Below are 16,985 nucleotides of genomic sequence, written 5' to 3'. Positions count from 1 at the left end.
GACTTTAAGACAATACTCATTATATAAACACCTTTTATTTTTAATTTGTGAAAGAAAGACATTCACAGTTGTCCCCTTATAGCCCTAGAAATGGATCACATTGAGCAAACGGTTGATGCGACTTCAAGGCTACCTGACCAGCACCCTGCTTTCCAGATGAGCAGCTCCTCCAGCAGGAGTCTCCCTATCCTGGTGGTTATGACCAGCAGTGGCTCCTTACACATTCTCATCTTCCCTCCCAATTTTTGGGTCATTTGCTCCATACCTACCCTAAATAATCTTCTCATTCCTGCTGCTCCGCCACTGAGTCAATATGATCASCAAGAATTTTCTCCTTGGTAGATTAAGTTATTTTTCATCTCTAATAAATACGTCAGCAATGCTTTTATGCTATTAACTTCAGCATTTTTCACTCACCCATAGCCAAAGAGCCAAAATAAATACAGCACTGCGAGAGCAACAGCAGCTCAGAATTGCAGCTGGAAGATTAGAACACCTTCATGTCAGTGGAAGAAAACACAACATTATTTTGATGAAGACAGATTAGGCGAACACCAAGCTCTTCAGGACAGCACTGCCAATGCAGCTCTTTTCTGAGAAGCAGACGTAACCCAGTGTTCCACACAGCAGGATATTCTCCCCAGAAACAGTCTCAAACCCATCCCTTTCGTCGCGAGGTAAGAAATAAAGCTAATCTCACAATGATTAAGTCAAGATGCCATTCAAACTCTTGCAAAGCTTAACAGGCTAAGCTTTCTGCACTTAAATGGAGGTATTTCACGTATTTGCTGTTTCRTGGATGATTTTCTTCTTAAATGACTGTCCTACAAGATCCAGTGTGGGCCATTCAGACTACTTGTCTGAAAGCAGCTGCCACCCAATTCTACTTACGCGTTTTGTTTGGCTCCTCAATGCCACTGCAACACTTACTAACCWAGCATGAGAGCATGTAGAGGTTTCCAGCACATCACTTTCATACAAAATAAAGTGAGAGATTAGTTCTACAGGTAACTTTTAATTCAAGCCTTGAAAATTTAAGAAGATTCTGGTAATTTTTACCTCCCCAGCACATCTCTGATTGCATTTATTTATATACATTTTATCTTACTCTCTACGTTTATAGCATCAGTTATTGCYAGTTACCCTTCTCACTCTTCTTAAGAAACAGCACAGTTTAAAATCATGACACTTCACATTAGCCTGGCTTCCCACTTATGCAAAATTACATAGTAATAAGCCTAAATGCATTTTTTTTTAATCTTTCAACAAGTCAGGATTTTCTTCTCCTTTATTTCAACTACAATTGTGTTTGGCAGAGCACACCAAAAGTGCAGGACTAACATAGGTGAGGTTCAAGTTACTGAAGAGAAGGATCTTCTGTCAGCTTCTTTGTTCAGTTCTTATTCATCCCAGGTATCTCCRTATTTATTTACTTTAACTAGGGAAAAGAAAAAACAGCAGTTGAATATGAAATAGTTTAAATGCAAAAGTTTCTTTTTAATGTAGCACTGAGAGCCCTGATGAAACACATCATCATTCAAAGCAGCAAGCGGGCAGCGTGTCAGTCACAGCAGCACACACAGCTCATTAAAGCTACCTCGGAATAGACAGGGAATGGAATTGGCTTGTTATTCATTATTCTTTATTGAATGAGCATTCAGTCAAGAGGCCCACTGTGCTAAATTCCTGCCCTACAGAATTTGTAATTACTTTGAAATAAATGCAGCCTGTGGATGAAACCAAGACAATTGGAGGAAACGGGCAAGGGACGTTACGATAAATACATAATCTAGTTACGTGCACAGCTGGATGGATGCGGGACAGTTAAAAAACACATTCAAACACAAACAAAAATCAGCGAGGCCGATTAGGAAACTTCCCAGCCGTTATTATTTAGCAGCTTCCTTTAGCACAGCAGTGAGTCAGAGAGGGAAAAAACAGGGTGCTGGTCCCAAGGATTTGTTCGCATGCCTGGGACCGCACGGAACTGAACACGGAGCAGACGCCGGCTTGAAAGTGAGCTCTAGGTCCACGGCATCCCTGGCAGTAGAGGATGGCTCTGCATGACGTAGCAGGCACGTTTATGGCAGCCAGCCACCCTCGCACAAATCTAATCGCAGCTTACATTACCACTAAACCTTTATCACTATCTGCCCACAGTGGATCCCAAGGAAAGGGGTGCCAGCGGCCGCTCCTGGAAAATGGCTATTTGGGGGAAACGCAGCTCCCTGTGCAGAGGCCCAACTGGGGCTGCCTCAGGGCACAGAAGCAGGCACRAGCAGCTGGTTTCAGCAGTAAGTTTGGGGTAGTTCTCCCCTACATCCCTGCAACACAGGGCAAACGGCAGCATCTCCTGTTTGTTACTCATGTTCCCCCAAGAGGCAAATAAAGGGTGAGCAGAGGGAAAGATTCATTAGGTAGGGACAGGTAGGAAAAACGATTATATCCAGTAGGGCCAGGAAGCTAACTATGAACTCAGCAGGCAGCACCACAGAAYCGCTTAACTGCAAATTTAAATATAATGCACTTGGGAATTTTTTCCTTTCATTGTTCTTTCTCTCCTAAGAGGAAAACCAAATACACCTTTGTAAGAAACAAAACAAACTCTCAATGCATTATTCAATGTACTTTTACATTCAAAATCTGCCTAGAAACAAACACCACACAGGAACAAAANAGAGAGAGAGAGAGAGAGAGAGAGAGAGAGAGAGAGAGAGAGAGAGAGAGAGAGAGAGAGAGAATGTAAGAGTTGATTAGCATTTACTATAAAGGCCTTCAAATATCTGAGAATAAAGTGATGAATGCATGCTCTCATTTCAGAGCCACAAGACTCGCCACGGAATTTGGCAAGGGCTGCAGAATGAATCATTAYAGTGAGATTTCTGTATTTGGTTTCCACATTGCACTGCTAGGCTTTCTACTTGGGACTATTTCCTCTCTATTTTCTTAAAAAAGAAAACATTCTGCAAATCTGTGAAGTGTCAGCTGACTGAATCTACAAACAAAGAAACAAAATCTACAAACCAACCTGAACCTTCAATGATTTCTGAGTGTCTCATTTACTATACTTACATTATAGAAAAGGAAGTCTCCTATTCTTGAAATAACAGAATGAAATCATACAGTTGTTCATAATTTGTATTTAGAAATCAGGTAGAACTGTTCAAAGACCCAGAAAACATATTCCACRTGGATGGAATAAGTTTGCATTCATAAGCAATACTGTTCCCAAGTTCACCATTACTGCTCCAGACTCTTGGGATTTTTTTTTATGTAATTACTTATATTAACATGTCCAGCATAAAATCTCATCTATTCCTACAAGTCATGTTGCAGTTCAAGTAGATTGGGCATAAATACAAACCCCGGTGATTCAGTTGACTAGTCCCATAGCATGGCATACAGTCAAACAGCTTTCTTACTAGTAAGTTTTTCCACAGATATCACACTAAATAAAATTGTTCTAGGGAATATTATTACAAATTACTATTAGGACTTATTTTTAAGCACTTTTCAAAAAAGTAACTGAATGGCACCTTATTCTTCAGATTATCACATTCTTATTTTGCTATGCAAAGGGTTTTTTTTCTGCTGCAAAAACAAATCCCAATATTGCTGCCAATACTGTTTCCTTCCTTTGAGTTTTAATGGAGGATAATGAACTTCTACAAACAATGCCACTATAGAAATCCCCTAATTCCACATGAAACAATTCTTAAGAATAAATAACGCCCCTTTCAAAGCCATCAGCTATATTCTATTTTGAGAGAACAATACTATCTAAAACATACACCCCCTTCCAGAGCTGTAGCTCTTCAGGAGAGCCCCGAGCTCAGAGATTTCTTTGTTAAAAGAGGTTGCTCAGAATATTCACATATTAAAGATTAGGAGGGTTTTTTAAGAGTTTGGCACCAAACCATATGGAACTGTAATTTGCTACGAGAAGATTAATGTTTTTGAAAAAGAGAATTAATTTGAAACATTAAACTATAGACCACATTGCATATCAGCTACTGGTTGCTGATATCGTAACTATAAATTAGCTAAAGGGTATGTAACATCAAGCCTAACAGTTACAAACTATGCTTAGTATTACATCTTATATTTAAACTTGCTATGTATTGCAGTAAACCAGAATATTACCTTCTTTAGCTGGCTTTTCCCGTGAAAACTTGTTTGGAGTTTCTGCCTTTGGTGGTAACATTACCTCGTATGTTTCTCTGTGTTTATTTCTTAATTCCTCATATGAGATGCCTTTTTTCTTACGAGTTTCTTCTGCAACTGGAGCAGGCTCTGAAAACAAAAGATGCACTGAGATAAAGGAAAGGGTATCACACACCATAACTTGATTATAACCTCAGGTTGCCAGACCTCTTCTACCATGCCTAGTCACTACAGCTCAATAAAGAGAAAGAAAGAGAAAAAAAAAAAAAATCAGTTTCTTAAAAGGCTTCAAATTCTGCAACACAAGCCAATTAGGGTCATGTCTGTCATGCGATAAACTTTAATGTTTCTAAGTTTATAATGCAGGATCTCGGTCCTCTATTTAAGGCCGTACCAACTGTTGGTACGTGTGATGAAGTTCAGCTATCCTTTTCTTGATACATTCATATCTAATACTTTAAATAGCTAAAAAGAACTCGCACAAATAGGCTTATTTTTTTTAATTAAAATGCTTTCCACAGAGGAGTTAAAACAACAACAAAAGAACACTAATCTAAAATACCTAACTATTTAACAGCAACTTCCTCCTTTGGGGACCATACAAGGTCCGAATCCAGGATCATGCGTTTCCTCTGCAATAGCTGAGGACAGAGTTCATAGAGTAGGAGAGGAACAGCTGCACATAACACTGCTTTAAAAGCAGTTTAGTTTTCAGTGACATAATCAGCTGTTACAAAACAGAACACAATATATGTCCAGTTCTCAGAGACGCAAACATTTGTTACGTTAAGAAGTTTAATGTTAATTAAAGTAACATACAGTTGTAGCACCACCACTGGTATAAATGAAATAATCTCTGAAAGAYGAACAGCAGAGACTATGGTTTATTGGGGAGCGAGAGGGATAATAAACCTTTTCACCCTCATTTTGACCAAAAAATTGATGTTAAGGTGTTTTTTTATGTAGGTTTAATTTCATATCAGATTAAACCTTGCTAATTAATTTATAATCTTTACTTGCAATTCGAGTTGCAGAAAAAAAAAAAAGAAACGTATTTAATTTAGAGTTAGAACAAAAAATAATTCAGACATTTGTTTGCTATGTCAATATATACAATTCTGGAAACTTTGTTTYATTTAAAACCACTCTACTTGCTTGTTTGCCAAGTATGAAAACAYGTATTTTAAAGAGATAGGTTTGAGAGAAAGGCAAGAACTACTACTGCTAAATACCAAGGTAAGCCAAACCTTGTACAGTGTAATCAGTAATTCCTGTAGGTGAAGACTCATTCAGGGAAGCACTGAACGGAACAGGTTCATAGCTAGAGAGAGCACGATCTGTTGAACTATAATCATCTGAATAGCTAGAAGCAAGTGGGGACCCAGGTCTCTGAGAAGAAGATTCAGTAAATGCCTGAGAAGGCATGTCTGAAAATTCAGATTTCCGACTGAAACGGCTGAAAAAAAGAAAGAAAATAAGTTACGTATTAAATACAAAAATACTGAAGTTAAACATGGAACTATAAGAATAGCATTGAGTCCAGCTAAAGAACATATTCTTTTTAAGGTTTTCATTCCAGTATTTTCCTATTTTCCAACAACATGAATCTTTAAAAAAAAAAATAAATAAATAAATACTGCAGAGATTGTACAGCATCTTCCCCCAAACTCTTCCCTTCCCCGCCAGAAACTTAATCCATGCCTGAAAACCACCAGAACAAAGGACAGTATTTTACACGTTACCAGACAACAATGACAATCCCTTCCCCCAGGGATTCCTCAGACTGACAAAACACAGCAGACAAACAGTACCCCTGGTGTGTGTATATTACCTGTGGTAGCAGGACATTTTATTTTTGAATGCCTGGTTTGCAGTAAATTGCAATTTATAATCCTTCATTAAAAGTAGCTGYGACTCATCAACATCAAAACAGTGGTGAGGGGTGGGCAAAGACTTAAAACTAAGGAGCAGAAACTATGGAAGTTTAAGTTGTCGAATTACTTTTTTCAATCAGAAACATTAATGAGTTTTCCTTTGAGAATGATAAGATCATTCAAAGAATATCATGGAAATGGATGCTTSATACTCCAAAGCAGACATTATGTACTTGGCATGGCCCTGCAAATCTCTACAGAAGAGAACGTCTCTCCCAGTCAGCCCCAGGCTGCTCTCCACATGGGGCCTCTGGAACATCTCTAGCATCTTTACTCATTTTTTACTTAAAATCTCTGCTTCGCTGTACTTTAATTAAAACAAAAGCATTAAAGCAGAATAAAACTAAAGATTAATGTACTCAGTAAATATCATGGAGTCAACAAAAAGCTATTTTCTAAAATACATGCAAACTCATTTTTAAAGGACTATCTCACTCTTTAGCTCCCTACCTATTTGGAACAGCAAACCAGAGTTACCAAAACACATTAATTAATAGATGCATAATGATCATAAAAGTATAATGACTTCTATTGCTGGCTTAAAAGGATAGCATATACGGACAACCATACATTTTGAACAAATATGAATTTATCAGTAGACTTGAAGAAAATAAAAGAATTTGTCATATAAAAAATAAAATACATTTTRCAGACAGAAAAGAATGAGAGATTAAATTTTTTTTGGTCTTAATGGTGTAGCAAATGATAGCATATAAATATGGTATCACCTAGAGCCAACCCAGGTAGTGATCGCAAGAGGTTTTTAGTAAGAACTGGGGAGAAGGAGACAGACACATCCACCGTCAAATCCCCTGAGTTTATACTCTAGGCATATAAAAGACAAGTTATTACAACTATGTTTGGTGCCATGAAAAGAAAATCAAACATTCTAGCATAAAAGCGAACCCGCACTTAAAACGTTCGTAAGCCACAATCTGTAAGGTAATTAAGAATATAATCAAGTTTCACATAAATAATTAACACATTTTAACACACATACGGCAGGACTACTGCTCAGTACCCAAAGACTATTCTACCAGTTGTGAAACAAGGGTGTAAGTCAGAGATGTTCCAAAAAACCACTCCCAAGCAGAAAACGTTCTGGAACAAAACAGGAAATAGTTTTTAAGAACCTGATGAGTTTCTCATATGTACAGCATAATGCCATTACAGATGTAAGGATTTAAACAAACAGCAGTAAGTTTGACCACCATGCTTCTTCCTGCACTGATATTGTTTACTGCGCTCTTTCCTTTGATAAACACTGAAATCATTTCCACCCTCTTCCTACTGCAATCAAACAAAGCTATGGGAAAAAAATCCAGAAAGTAACACTATTTTGATTTTGGTTAACATAGTTTACTTCTAAACTAAAGAGGCTACCTCTGATGTTACATCATAGTAAGTGAACTCTACATTAATTCGTTAATTTCCTATGTGATACATTTTGAGGAGTAAAATGCTTCTTCTTCTACTCAAGAAAATAAACACTTGTGTGTAGTTGTATGTAAGGAGCTCAAAAAAACTATTTTGTAACCAGCCAGTTGTTAGAGACGAGCTGTCTGGAAGTGGTACATCTGGAAGAGCAGGGTGGGGAAGAGGGAAGGTGCAGCTCTCCAGACCTTGGAAAACTGCAAATGTAGCCTTGATCTCTGCTAGTGTTTTTAAAACGTTTCATTCTAAAAGTTGTTTTAAATTTAAGAGAGAATTAAAKTCTTACTTAGGCGAACTATGCCTCTGAGCTTGTCGTAGAACGTCGCCTATGGGGGAATCCTTCAGCCTCTTAAATTTCTCGCTGCAGATTGGCAGGTACGATATCTTTCCAGCCAGGTATCCACACGTCCCAGCAACTTTTTTAAAAGAAACAAACAACAGCAACAACAGGAGTGATTTTTGTGTGTTGCATCATAACACTCCACATTATTTTAACATTTTCATTTAAAATACATATTGTGTTCAACAAAGGAAAATACCAGTTTAAATCTAACACAAAAGAAAAGCAGCAATCTTCTCGCTTTTGCTTACAAAGGGTAGTAAGAATTGCTGAGTAAGWTGAAGAGTAACTTGAAGGTGCTTACAGCAGTGATCTAGACATGACATCAGATGATATCAACTACTACTTGATGAACAAAGAAAAGACAAAATATTCAACCATTTTCYCCCAAGATTCGGATGCAATTTACTATCATAGAAGATAAAACAGTAGGGAATAAACAAAAGCCRGAAATTCTGAGGTATGAATTCATCAGAACAGTCAGATTCTCCGAAGGCTTTCAGTGCCGGGAAGAGAAGCCTAAATAATTTTAAGATGGGCTCAGTATGTTCTGATGATGCAATTGTTCAACTGGATTTGCTGCACTCCTGCAATCTCAAATGCTTTCAAGTTAGCGGGTGAGACATTTTGCCTGCTGGGCACGAGGTCAAACTGAWGGAGTTCTTGCTGCACCCAGAGCTGCTGATGTCCATCACTTGGCTCCTTCATGTTTTAGCAGGTCTGAGTATGAAGGAGCCTGGAGGATTCAGTGCMATCAACAGCAGTTTTGCTGTTGACTTTCTAGAAAAAATAACTTGATCCTTATTTCACACGCAAGGAGTATTTTCTAAAGATTCGCACTCATTTTTAGTCAGGAAAGAATCAGTTACTGCTAACATTAATTCTCCAAGATCTTCACGTGGTAAATTGCTTTGTGAACTGGTGTGCTAATGAGACTGGCATTGGAATAGTGATTCCTATCCTAATATTTGTATTTTCAAGAGGATGTTAAAATCTTTTTCCAAGAAGAGGAAAAGAACAGCTACAAGTTTACAAATGAGAAATATAAGGGTACAGCTGTTTAGTAGATCAACAACTTGAGATACTTCAATGTGTATAAATATATGCAGAGGAAAAAATTACACGACCCTCACAGGATAAAGAGAAAAAAAGCCCAACAAGAATACAACTGACATAGTTAGCAAAGAAAGTTAAGCAGCCAAGGTCACTAAATTACCAAGAGAAAGTCTCTCTTTCTTGAGATCGTCCAACCCAGACATGTGGAAGCATCTCTCTGGGAGGTTAGAAGATGCTGCAGCCCAAGCAAGCTTGTAAGCTTTGCTACTGGAGGCCTGAAAGGGATACCCTCAATGGGATAAATCACTCAGCCTAACCAGAGGTTCCACCAGGGCTTGGAGACTATTGAATAAAAGTTATTAATCATTTCTACAGGCATAAGAACACCCTGGAATCTGAAAATTACCCAGAAAATGAACCATCTCCCAATTTTTTCCAGATATAACCAAGGAGAAAAGTAGAGAAAGACGCATGGAGACCATAAAAAACAGCTCTCATCCCACCAAAAGATAGAACTGGCTCAGCCATGTTGTTAGATATGAGAGTCCCCTCACAGGAGTTGGGCACAGACGTTATTTAGAGTAAGTGCATCTGCCAACACCCAGGGACATAAACTCCATTATCAAAGGTGGACTGTCGTAATCCACGGACGCAGCAGAAATAGGCTCAGATCAGCAATACCTGGAAAGCAAGAACTGAYTCAAAAATGAGACTTTTGCTCTTAAGTTTGATATTATCCAAGTATGAGCTAGCAACAATGCCTTGACTTGAAGAGGCTCTTTGAGATTTGGGAGGGTGAAACGGAGGGAAATGCACGGTTTCCTTGAAGCACTTTCCTGCAGCAGGAATGTGCAATTAAATTACGAGACATAATTTGAACCTGCAAACTATGTTCCAAGCAGCGCTTTTCAGGAAGATACTTCAAACAGTCAGTGCATCTGAGCTAAACAATATGAGGATGAAACAACAAGTGCCTAACTCAGGTCTTTTAGCCTTCCATTTAAATCTTGGAGAAAAAAAAATCCACTATTGAAATGACTCATGGAGTTACTACTGCAAAAAAAAAAAAACGTTTGGGGAAAACTCTTCCAGTACAAAATCGAATTGAATCCAGATGCCCACCAGAATGCATCAAAGGGGAGAAATGAAAAGTGATTGGGATTTTACTGCTTACAACCCTGGCATCAGGAATATTCTGTCTGCTCCAGCTGCCACTTATTTTTCCCCTTGGGTTCAAAATATAATTGCATTAAAATTGTGGTCCTTAACTAGAAGTGTATAAATGCCAAAGAAACAGCATCTCTATTATTTATTCTAATGGTTTCTGTGATAAGATTGTTTTACACTAAAAAAAAAAAAAAGCATGCAAAATAATTTATTATAAACAAAAGGCAGCCCTAGCCTCTCTCATTAATTTATCTGCTCAAACAGCACTTCCTTCAGCACAAATCTTGGGATTTACCCTTTTCCCAGAGGAGCAACCTGTAACAGTAACCGGCTCTATCTGGGCAGGTTGGCAAGATGGCAACTTCCTGGTTTACTATCATGTATTACACTGGACTGGTTAATTTATTAATTTGGTTTTTGATTATACTGAATCCAAAATCCTTCATATGAAATACAGTTTTCCGATAATTGTGTATGCACAATATCCAGGAGAGAAAAAAAAAAGATATTAAAATAACATGAATGAGGCAAGTAAGACACATGAATAATGACCTTCAGATTAGGAAGGGAGGGGTGCGTGTTCTCTAGCAAAGTCCTTTAGGCAGAAATCACTGCAGCTGCCATGTGCTGTTCTAATATTTTAGGGAATATCATTTAGACCTACAAACTTTTAAACAACAGAAATTATATAAGCCAAATCAAGCAGAAATATTAAACAGAATCTACCAACTTAAAACATAATCACTTTCAAAGAAAAAAAATATAGTTTCAGATTTCAGAGAATGTTGACCACTCCGTATAGATCAGGAACTACCGAGAAAGACAGAAATTRTCATTATTAGCGTTTCTTTCCTCCTATAACCCAGCAGACAAGTTTTACACAGTACAGAATAACTATATAAAGAAGCATTTTTCTGTACTYATTTTCAGTTATAATAAACTGAGGAAATGCTTTAATGCTAATAGGTCACAACCTTCCYAATGAGTGTGATTTTATTTCTGACMMTATTCATTTGCACCTTTAAGCTCCATTATGCAAAAATAGTTATCCCTGGCACACTCATATGAAAGGAAAATAAATAATAAGGCAAACTTTCACAGTATCTGTTTATAATGTTGAACTCTTACATTATGGTGATCAACAATATTTCAAATCTTAAAATTTTATGCAAAGCCTTTGAATAAACCCTCTGCAAAATCWCCTGCAAAATCTGAAGATGAATAAACAACATGCGCTGGTTCTTGATATTGCAGAGGTTCTTGCAATATGAGATGGAGCAGTTAAGATTTGGAGATAAAGAAGAAGCTGCTGACTACCAGAGCTGATTCTACTTAGAATGAATCAATAGCAGGAAGGCAAAATTTATTTTGAATAGATCAAACCATAGAGTTCTAACTTCAAGCACAGCTGCAGCAAAATAAGGATATGTGGCCCCTGCAGAGTAACCAACTAGTTTCATGGGAATTATATGCCAAAATCTACATGGCAAATGCAGGATGAACAAATATAAAGCTCTTACTTACATGCAACTTTAAYAAGAGAGCCAAATCTTGAATTATCTCTTAGAATACCTGAAAATGAGGAATCAAAGTAATTAGTAGCAGTATTAATAATTACGGACATTAACTCTTCACATGAACATAAGAAGTCAATTATTTTGCCAAACACTGGGGTAGCAGCTTACCCTTGTACACTACAAAGCAAATTCAAGAAAAATGATCACCTAACTTTCCCATAAAATTAGAAAAATCTTAAGAATTACACACAGTATATCATACACTGTACAATAACCGTTTCATAATCTCTGTGATATTGTACTAGTCAAAGAGTATAAAATGACCAAGAATTTCAATTTTAAGTTAATATTTTTCTCCTCCTTCCTTCAGTTTCAGGAACTACAAATCAGGTAAGTGAAAAGTCTGAATTTCCAAATTATRCAAGAGTATTCTTAAACTTTACCTTTCCTAATTAAGAGACTAGTGGCAAGCATGCTCGCTGCAGCCAAAGGAAAAGCTGTGAAGAAAAAAAAGAGAGTAGCTTAAAAATACAATTTTCAGTATTTTCAACAAATACTAACACATTTTCAACTAAACACAAAATTAACTATGAGAGTTGATAGGTCTTCTGAAAATCATTTGTACAAGTGTGTGTATTTACACATATACATCTATGTGTRTATGTGTGCATGTATAATAAACTGCCTAAGTTGTGTGACATTCTCAATTCTGAGATCCACTACATATGATGTGGTACTGGCTGATAAATATTCCAGTCATTASATCTTGTGCTTCCTAAAATACAAGCACCAACAACAGATGAGATAAAGTAGAAAAGACTGCAGGTGAAGTTGAYTTCTAGCTACAATGGCTACAGCACAAAGCAAAAGAACTTCAAAGCTGAGAATCACACACATTTCCTTAGGACAGAAGACTCTAATATAGAGTACAGTGACTCTAAAAAAAAAAATGTTGGTAACCAAAAACCTCGATTTTAATTAAAAAAATACACTGGTTAAAAATAGGTAACTTGATCAGCTTGAGTTGCCAGTAAARTATAGAGCAGAGCAGTTTTTTTTAGTTTTTTTTTTTTTTATAGTTTAAACTGTACAAATTAAGAAGAAAACAGGAGCAAGTTTCTGCCTATGAAAATTTGCTTAACTAAGTTGACTTTCATTATATTAAATGACTTGAGATGGAAGGAAAAATTGAAAAGGCAGCAGGAAGTATATGGGATGCTTCTTTCAAGCAACAGATATTACTGGGAAAATTAATTTTCTTTGGATTGGGAAGATTAACTTTCTTTGAAACTATTCCTAAAACTATCGTGGCTATACGAGATATGGAAACACTGCAGTAAAGAGTCTGGCAGTACACATTCAAATCACTTATATTAGACTTAAACATATCATAATTATATTACTTTTTAAGCTAGACTGAAAATGTATATGTCACAAAAAAGCTCAATGACTTTATTAACTCTATAGTATAAAATTATAATGAAAAGCACTAGATGCTAACAGCACTTGGATACTCACAATCTATTACATTAAGTCCATACTTCAGGCTAAATGATRATTTTAGAATTTCTACAATACACAGCAGTAAAACATATTTTGCAAACTAACAAGTTAGTTCTTTTCTTTCACAAATTGTGCTGGCACTAAACCAGATGAGGAGCCCAGCTGCTGCATACCAAGGCAAACTTGGCTGTGTTTCACTTTCAAGAAAAAGTCAAAAGATGAGTCAAAACTTCTGAAACAGGAGCTACCAACAGAAAGCCATCACAAAACAAAGTTTCACAAGAACAGCTTKGCTATAGCTTGAAATTTGAATAAAYGGACTGAAAATGCACAAAACTGTAACAATATTTGTAATAATACTTAAATAATAACAAAATCTGGCACAATGACAACTCTGAACAACAAAACCAGGCCCAATAAGGGCTAAAGGTGTCAGGGCAGCCATACAGGGAGTTTAAGTGGTACATATGTAATACAGCCAATACAACTGCACAGGTGCAAAACCATGAAACAAAAACGGGAGATCCAGAAAACACTGAAGGGTCTTAGACTCCGTCAGTGAGATATCAGTGCATGGAAAGCACGTGACAGCACCAGCTCCTGGAGAAAATAAAAACAAACCAACCTCCCCACACACACACCTCTATTCTTGTTGTRGGTCCCAACATGAAATTCAAGGGAAATTACTGCAGAAAATAAYTGGGGGCTTCTAGGCAAGGGCACCTTCACGGTGTTTCTTCAGCCTCTGCACAAAGAGGAACAAACACTGCTGCAAGTTTCCCCGATGACCAAAACTTCACAGCAAAACGTGTACAGAAAAACAACTTCCTCTCTTCTTGTCCTCCAGGAAGGAGATCACAAACCAGGATCTAAAACAGGATCAACTGTAGTCTAACTGCTAACAACCCCGATTCTCTTCACTTCAGGAATATGAGAAACAAGGCTAGACTTTGTCAAACAARCTAAAGGCTCCCAGGTGTTACAGAGTAAGTGGCAGGGAACACCAAAGCTGGAAAGGGCAAAGATAAAGACGACACTGGCCAGCTTTGAATCGCTAGTTCAAAATCACAATGCACTTAGAAGTTGCCTCATAGGTCACCGGTTGCCAGTAGAAATCAGAGGCCCCATGTGCTAAATTTAGCAAGTGAGCTGCCGAATTCTTCATTTGTCCCAGTTTCTGCTAACCCAGCTATCAGCATCCGAAATAATCTAGGATTTGAGGGAAAGAAAAAAGAAAACCCCAAACACACACAGTGGATAGCAATYACATCACGTTTCAGGTCCTGCAAACTTTTAATAAAGATAAACCCAATACAGGTTGGTGTGTAAGATACAGTTTTAGGCCGTGTGAAGTTCCATGGTAAGCTGTGCTGATGTGATGACCTTGTCCTTCTTCAGGCCCTCGGGAAACAACAAAAGCCCATGCCAGAGGAAAGGCCAAACAAGCGTGTCAATAAACCGCCCTTACCTCTGTACCGGGAGCTCTCCTCGCTACATTCCTTGAGGAGCCGCCTTTCCTCCTCCGTCGGCACGTACGGCTTGGGCACTGCGCTCTTTTAGCGGGAGAATCATCCAAGAAACAGTAAATAAATAAAARGGGGAGGTTGGAGGGGATTCTTCGGTGACACACCTAGCACCTGTGCACATCACTGGGCCCTAGGTGCCACACCGCTATATTGAAGACAAACGGTGCCTTTTTGACCCTATGCATCACATGGCTCACACTGGTTTTGGGGAAAAAAGAAGGAAAAAAAGACACTGGACTCTGGACTTCCCCCCACCGCACAAGGAGGGGGGGGGACACCCCGAGCACCGCGAACTCCACCCCGGGGTGGCCGCCCCACGGAGGGGCCTGGCGGGCGCCGCTCCCTGCCCCACTGCCCCCCGTGACCGCGGGCCCGGGGTCCGCCCCGCGGCGGGCCGGAGCCGCTACCTCGGCCTGCTCGCCCACGTCGCCGCCGGGGCCGGGGCCCTGCCCGGCCTCCATGGCGGCGGAACCGGCACCGCAGCCGAGACCGGGCCCGCGCTGCCGGAACCTCCTGCGCCGCCTCGGCCGCCGACCCGGAAGGGGAGGCGCGGGCCGGGCCGGGCCGGGCCGGGCCGGGCGAGGCGGGGAAATGGCGGCGCCGCCGCCGCCTGGAGCAGCCCCGCGGCGGCCGCTCCTGTGCCCGGCGCCCCGCGGCGGGGAGGGAGAGCGTCGCTCAGCTGGGATTGACTGAGGAGAGAGAATCCTTTACCAGGGCAAACCCTGGAAGAGTTTGGTTAAATAAGAGCCAGGGAGGCCCTGCRTGAACGGGACCTGACGGGGTTTGGCGTTAGGAGGGTGCTGGAGCTGGGAGGGGGCCGCGCGCCCGCCGCCGGCTGGTGCCATGGGGCTGGCACAGGGCTCCGGTTTGTGGGGAAAATCTGCGGAAGGAGGAGGCGCTCGGCTGCCTGTTGCAGAGCTTCCAGCAAACACGCAGTGTTGCTGCCGGCCGGGAGCCTTCCTGGGGCTGCCTCGGCTTGCCTGGAATGCAGCGCGCCCTCCTGCTGCAGGGGCTCGTGCGTTCCCGGGAAGTGCTGGGCTTGAGAGTGGAAGGTGCGGGAAAGCGGCGGGAACGTGCCTGTGATCCGGCACCGTGAGCGCGCGAGGAAGCCGGGAGCGCGGGCGCAGGAGTGGGTTCGGCTGCCCGCCTGGTTGGGATGCCCTGGCAAGGAGCGGGAGGGATGTGTTCCTGCACATTGGAGTCTTGAAGGGAGTGGTGAGGATGGAATCGGAAACGACGCTTGTAGGATTCATGTGTTTCATCCTGTGATTAAAAAGAATAAATTTCTGGTTTGCATGAGATCACTCTGTCCTACAACACAGCGGCCGAGCGGAGTGCTTCTGATTCACCGAGAGTTAACGGGGCCGCACTGGGAAATATCCCCTTCTCCAGACTGGAAAAATAGCAGCAATTCATAGCAGAAGAAAAAAAAAAAAGAAAARARAAAAAAAAAGTGTTGTTATAGCTGTGGTCAGCCAGACATTTGCCAGGGGCATCAGCAGGAACCTGGAGCGGGTGCCTTTGCAGCACCGATGCTCGAAGCCCCAGCTAGGGAGGGACTGACKCACATTGACGATAACTGCTATTAACGGGCACCATCACGCAGTTTGTAAAGTGCTTTACGTGCTAAGGGATCCTCAAGGCAGGCAGGTAGCAGGGATATGCCTTTACCGGGAAGACGGAGCTCAGCTCCCAACTAGGAATAACTTCTAAATCAGAAGCAACTTTTGACACGCTTTGSTGCAACAGATTGCCTCGAACTCTGCGGCGCTCTCAGCGAGGATGAAGCTCCCGGCACCGGGGGCGAGYGGCAGCGCCCCGGGCGGCTCCCAGCGGGGAGCTCCGCTGTGTCCCGCCCTCTGCGGCGCCTTCCCGTTTTCTCCCTACGCTGCCCGGCTCGCGGCCCTGGGGCAGAAGGGGCAGCCGCTGCTTCCCAGCCGCTGGGCAGCGGGCACGACTTTGGCTTCTACTGTCACCACAATACTTGGTGAGCACCTCGCTGCCCGCTCGCTCATCCCGACACCCGCCGCTTCTCCCCACCCTGTCCTCCCTTTCTCTCCCCCGCGCGATCCCGGGAAGCTGCGCGCGCTCCCGCGCCTTAAAGGCGCAGGCGCCTCCTCGCACGGCGCACGGCACGTTCCACATGACTGGCTTCCTCACGGGCCTATCAGCGCTGCGGGAAGCCGGCAAGCGCGGCCAATGGGGGGACCCGCGGCCCTCCCTCGCGCTCTCATTGGTAGGAGTGAGGGGCGGTGCCAAGGGCGGGGCGGCCGCGCGGAGCCAACGGCGGGGCGGGCGCGAGTGAGTGCCGCGGCGCTGCGCCAGTGAGCGGCGGCCGGCGCGG

The 16,985-nt window shown here is 41.3% G+C and overlaps 1 protein-coding gene across 1 annotated transcript; it reads right to left on the bottom strand.

Moving 5' to 3' along the window:
- Positions 1 to 323: 323 nt before the first annotated feature.
- On the bottom strand, positions 324 to 15,102 carry OCIAD1 (OCIA domain containing 1). The gene is made up of 8 exons (XM_026033547.1): positions 15,049 to 15,102; positions 14,584 to 14,668; positions 12,056 to 12,109; positions 11,620 to 11,667; positions 7,819 to 7,948; positions 5,412 to 5,620; positions 4,144 to 4,293; positions 324 to 1,438 (listed from the first exon to the last, which is right to left on the bottom strand). The coding sequence occupies exons 1-8, from the start codon at positions 15,100 to 15,102 to the stop codon at positions 1,401 to 1,403; spliced, it is 768 nt and encodes a 255-aa protein (XP_025889332.1). The 3' UTR covers positions 324 to 1,400.
- Positions 15,103 to 16,985: the final 1,883 nt, after the last annotated feature.

Source organism: Nothoprocta perdicaria, unplaced genomic scaffold (genome assembly GCF_003342845.1).
Source record: "Nothoprocta perdicaria isolate Ctin4 unplaced genomic scaffold, notPer1 scaffold_13, whole genome shotgun sequence".
NCBI lineage: Eukaryota > Metazoa > Chordata > Aves > Tinamiformes > Tinamidae > Nothoprocta > Nothoprocta perdicaria.
The sequence above is the reverse complement of the archived record's forward strand: the minus strand, read 5'-3'. Positions and strand labels throughout refer to the sequence as shown.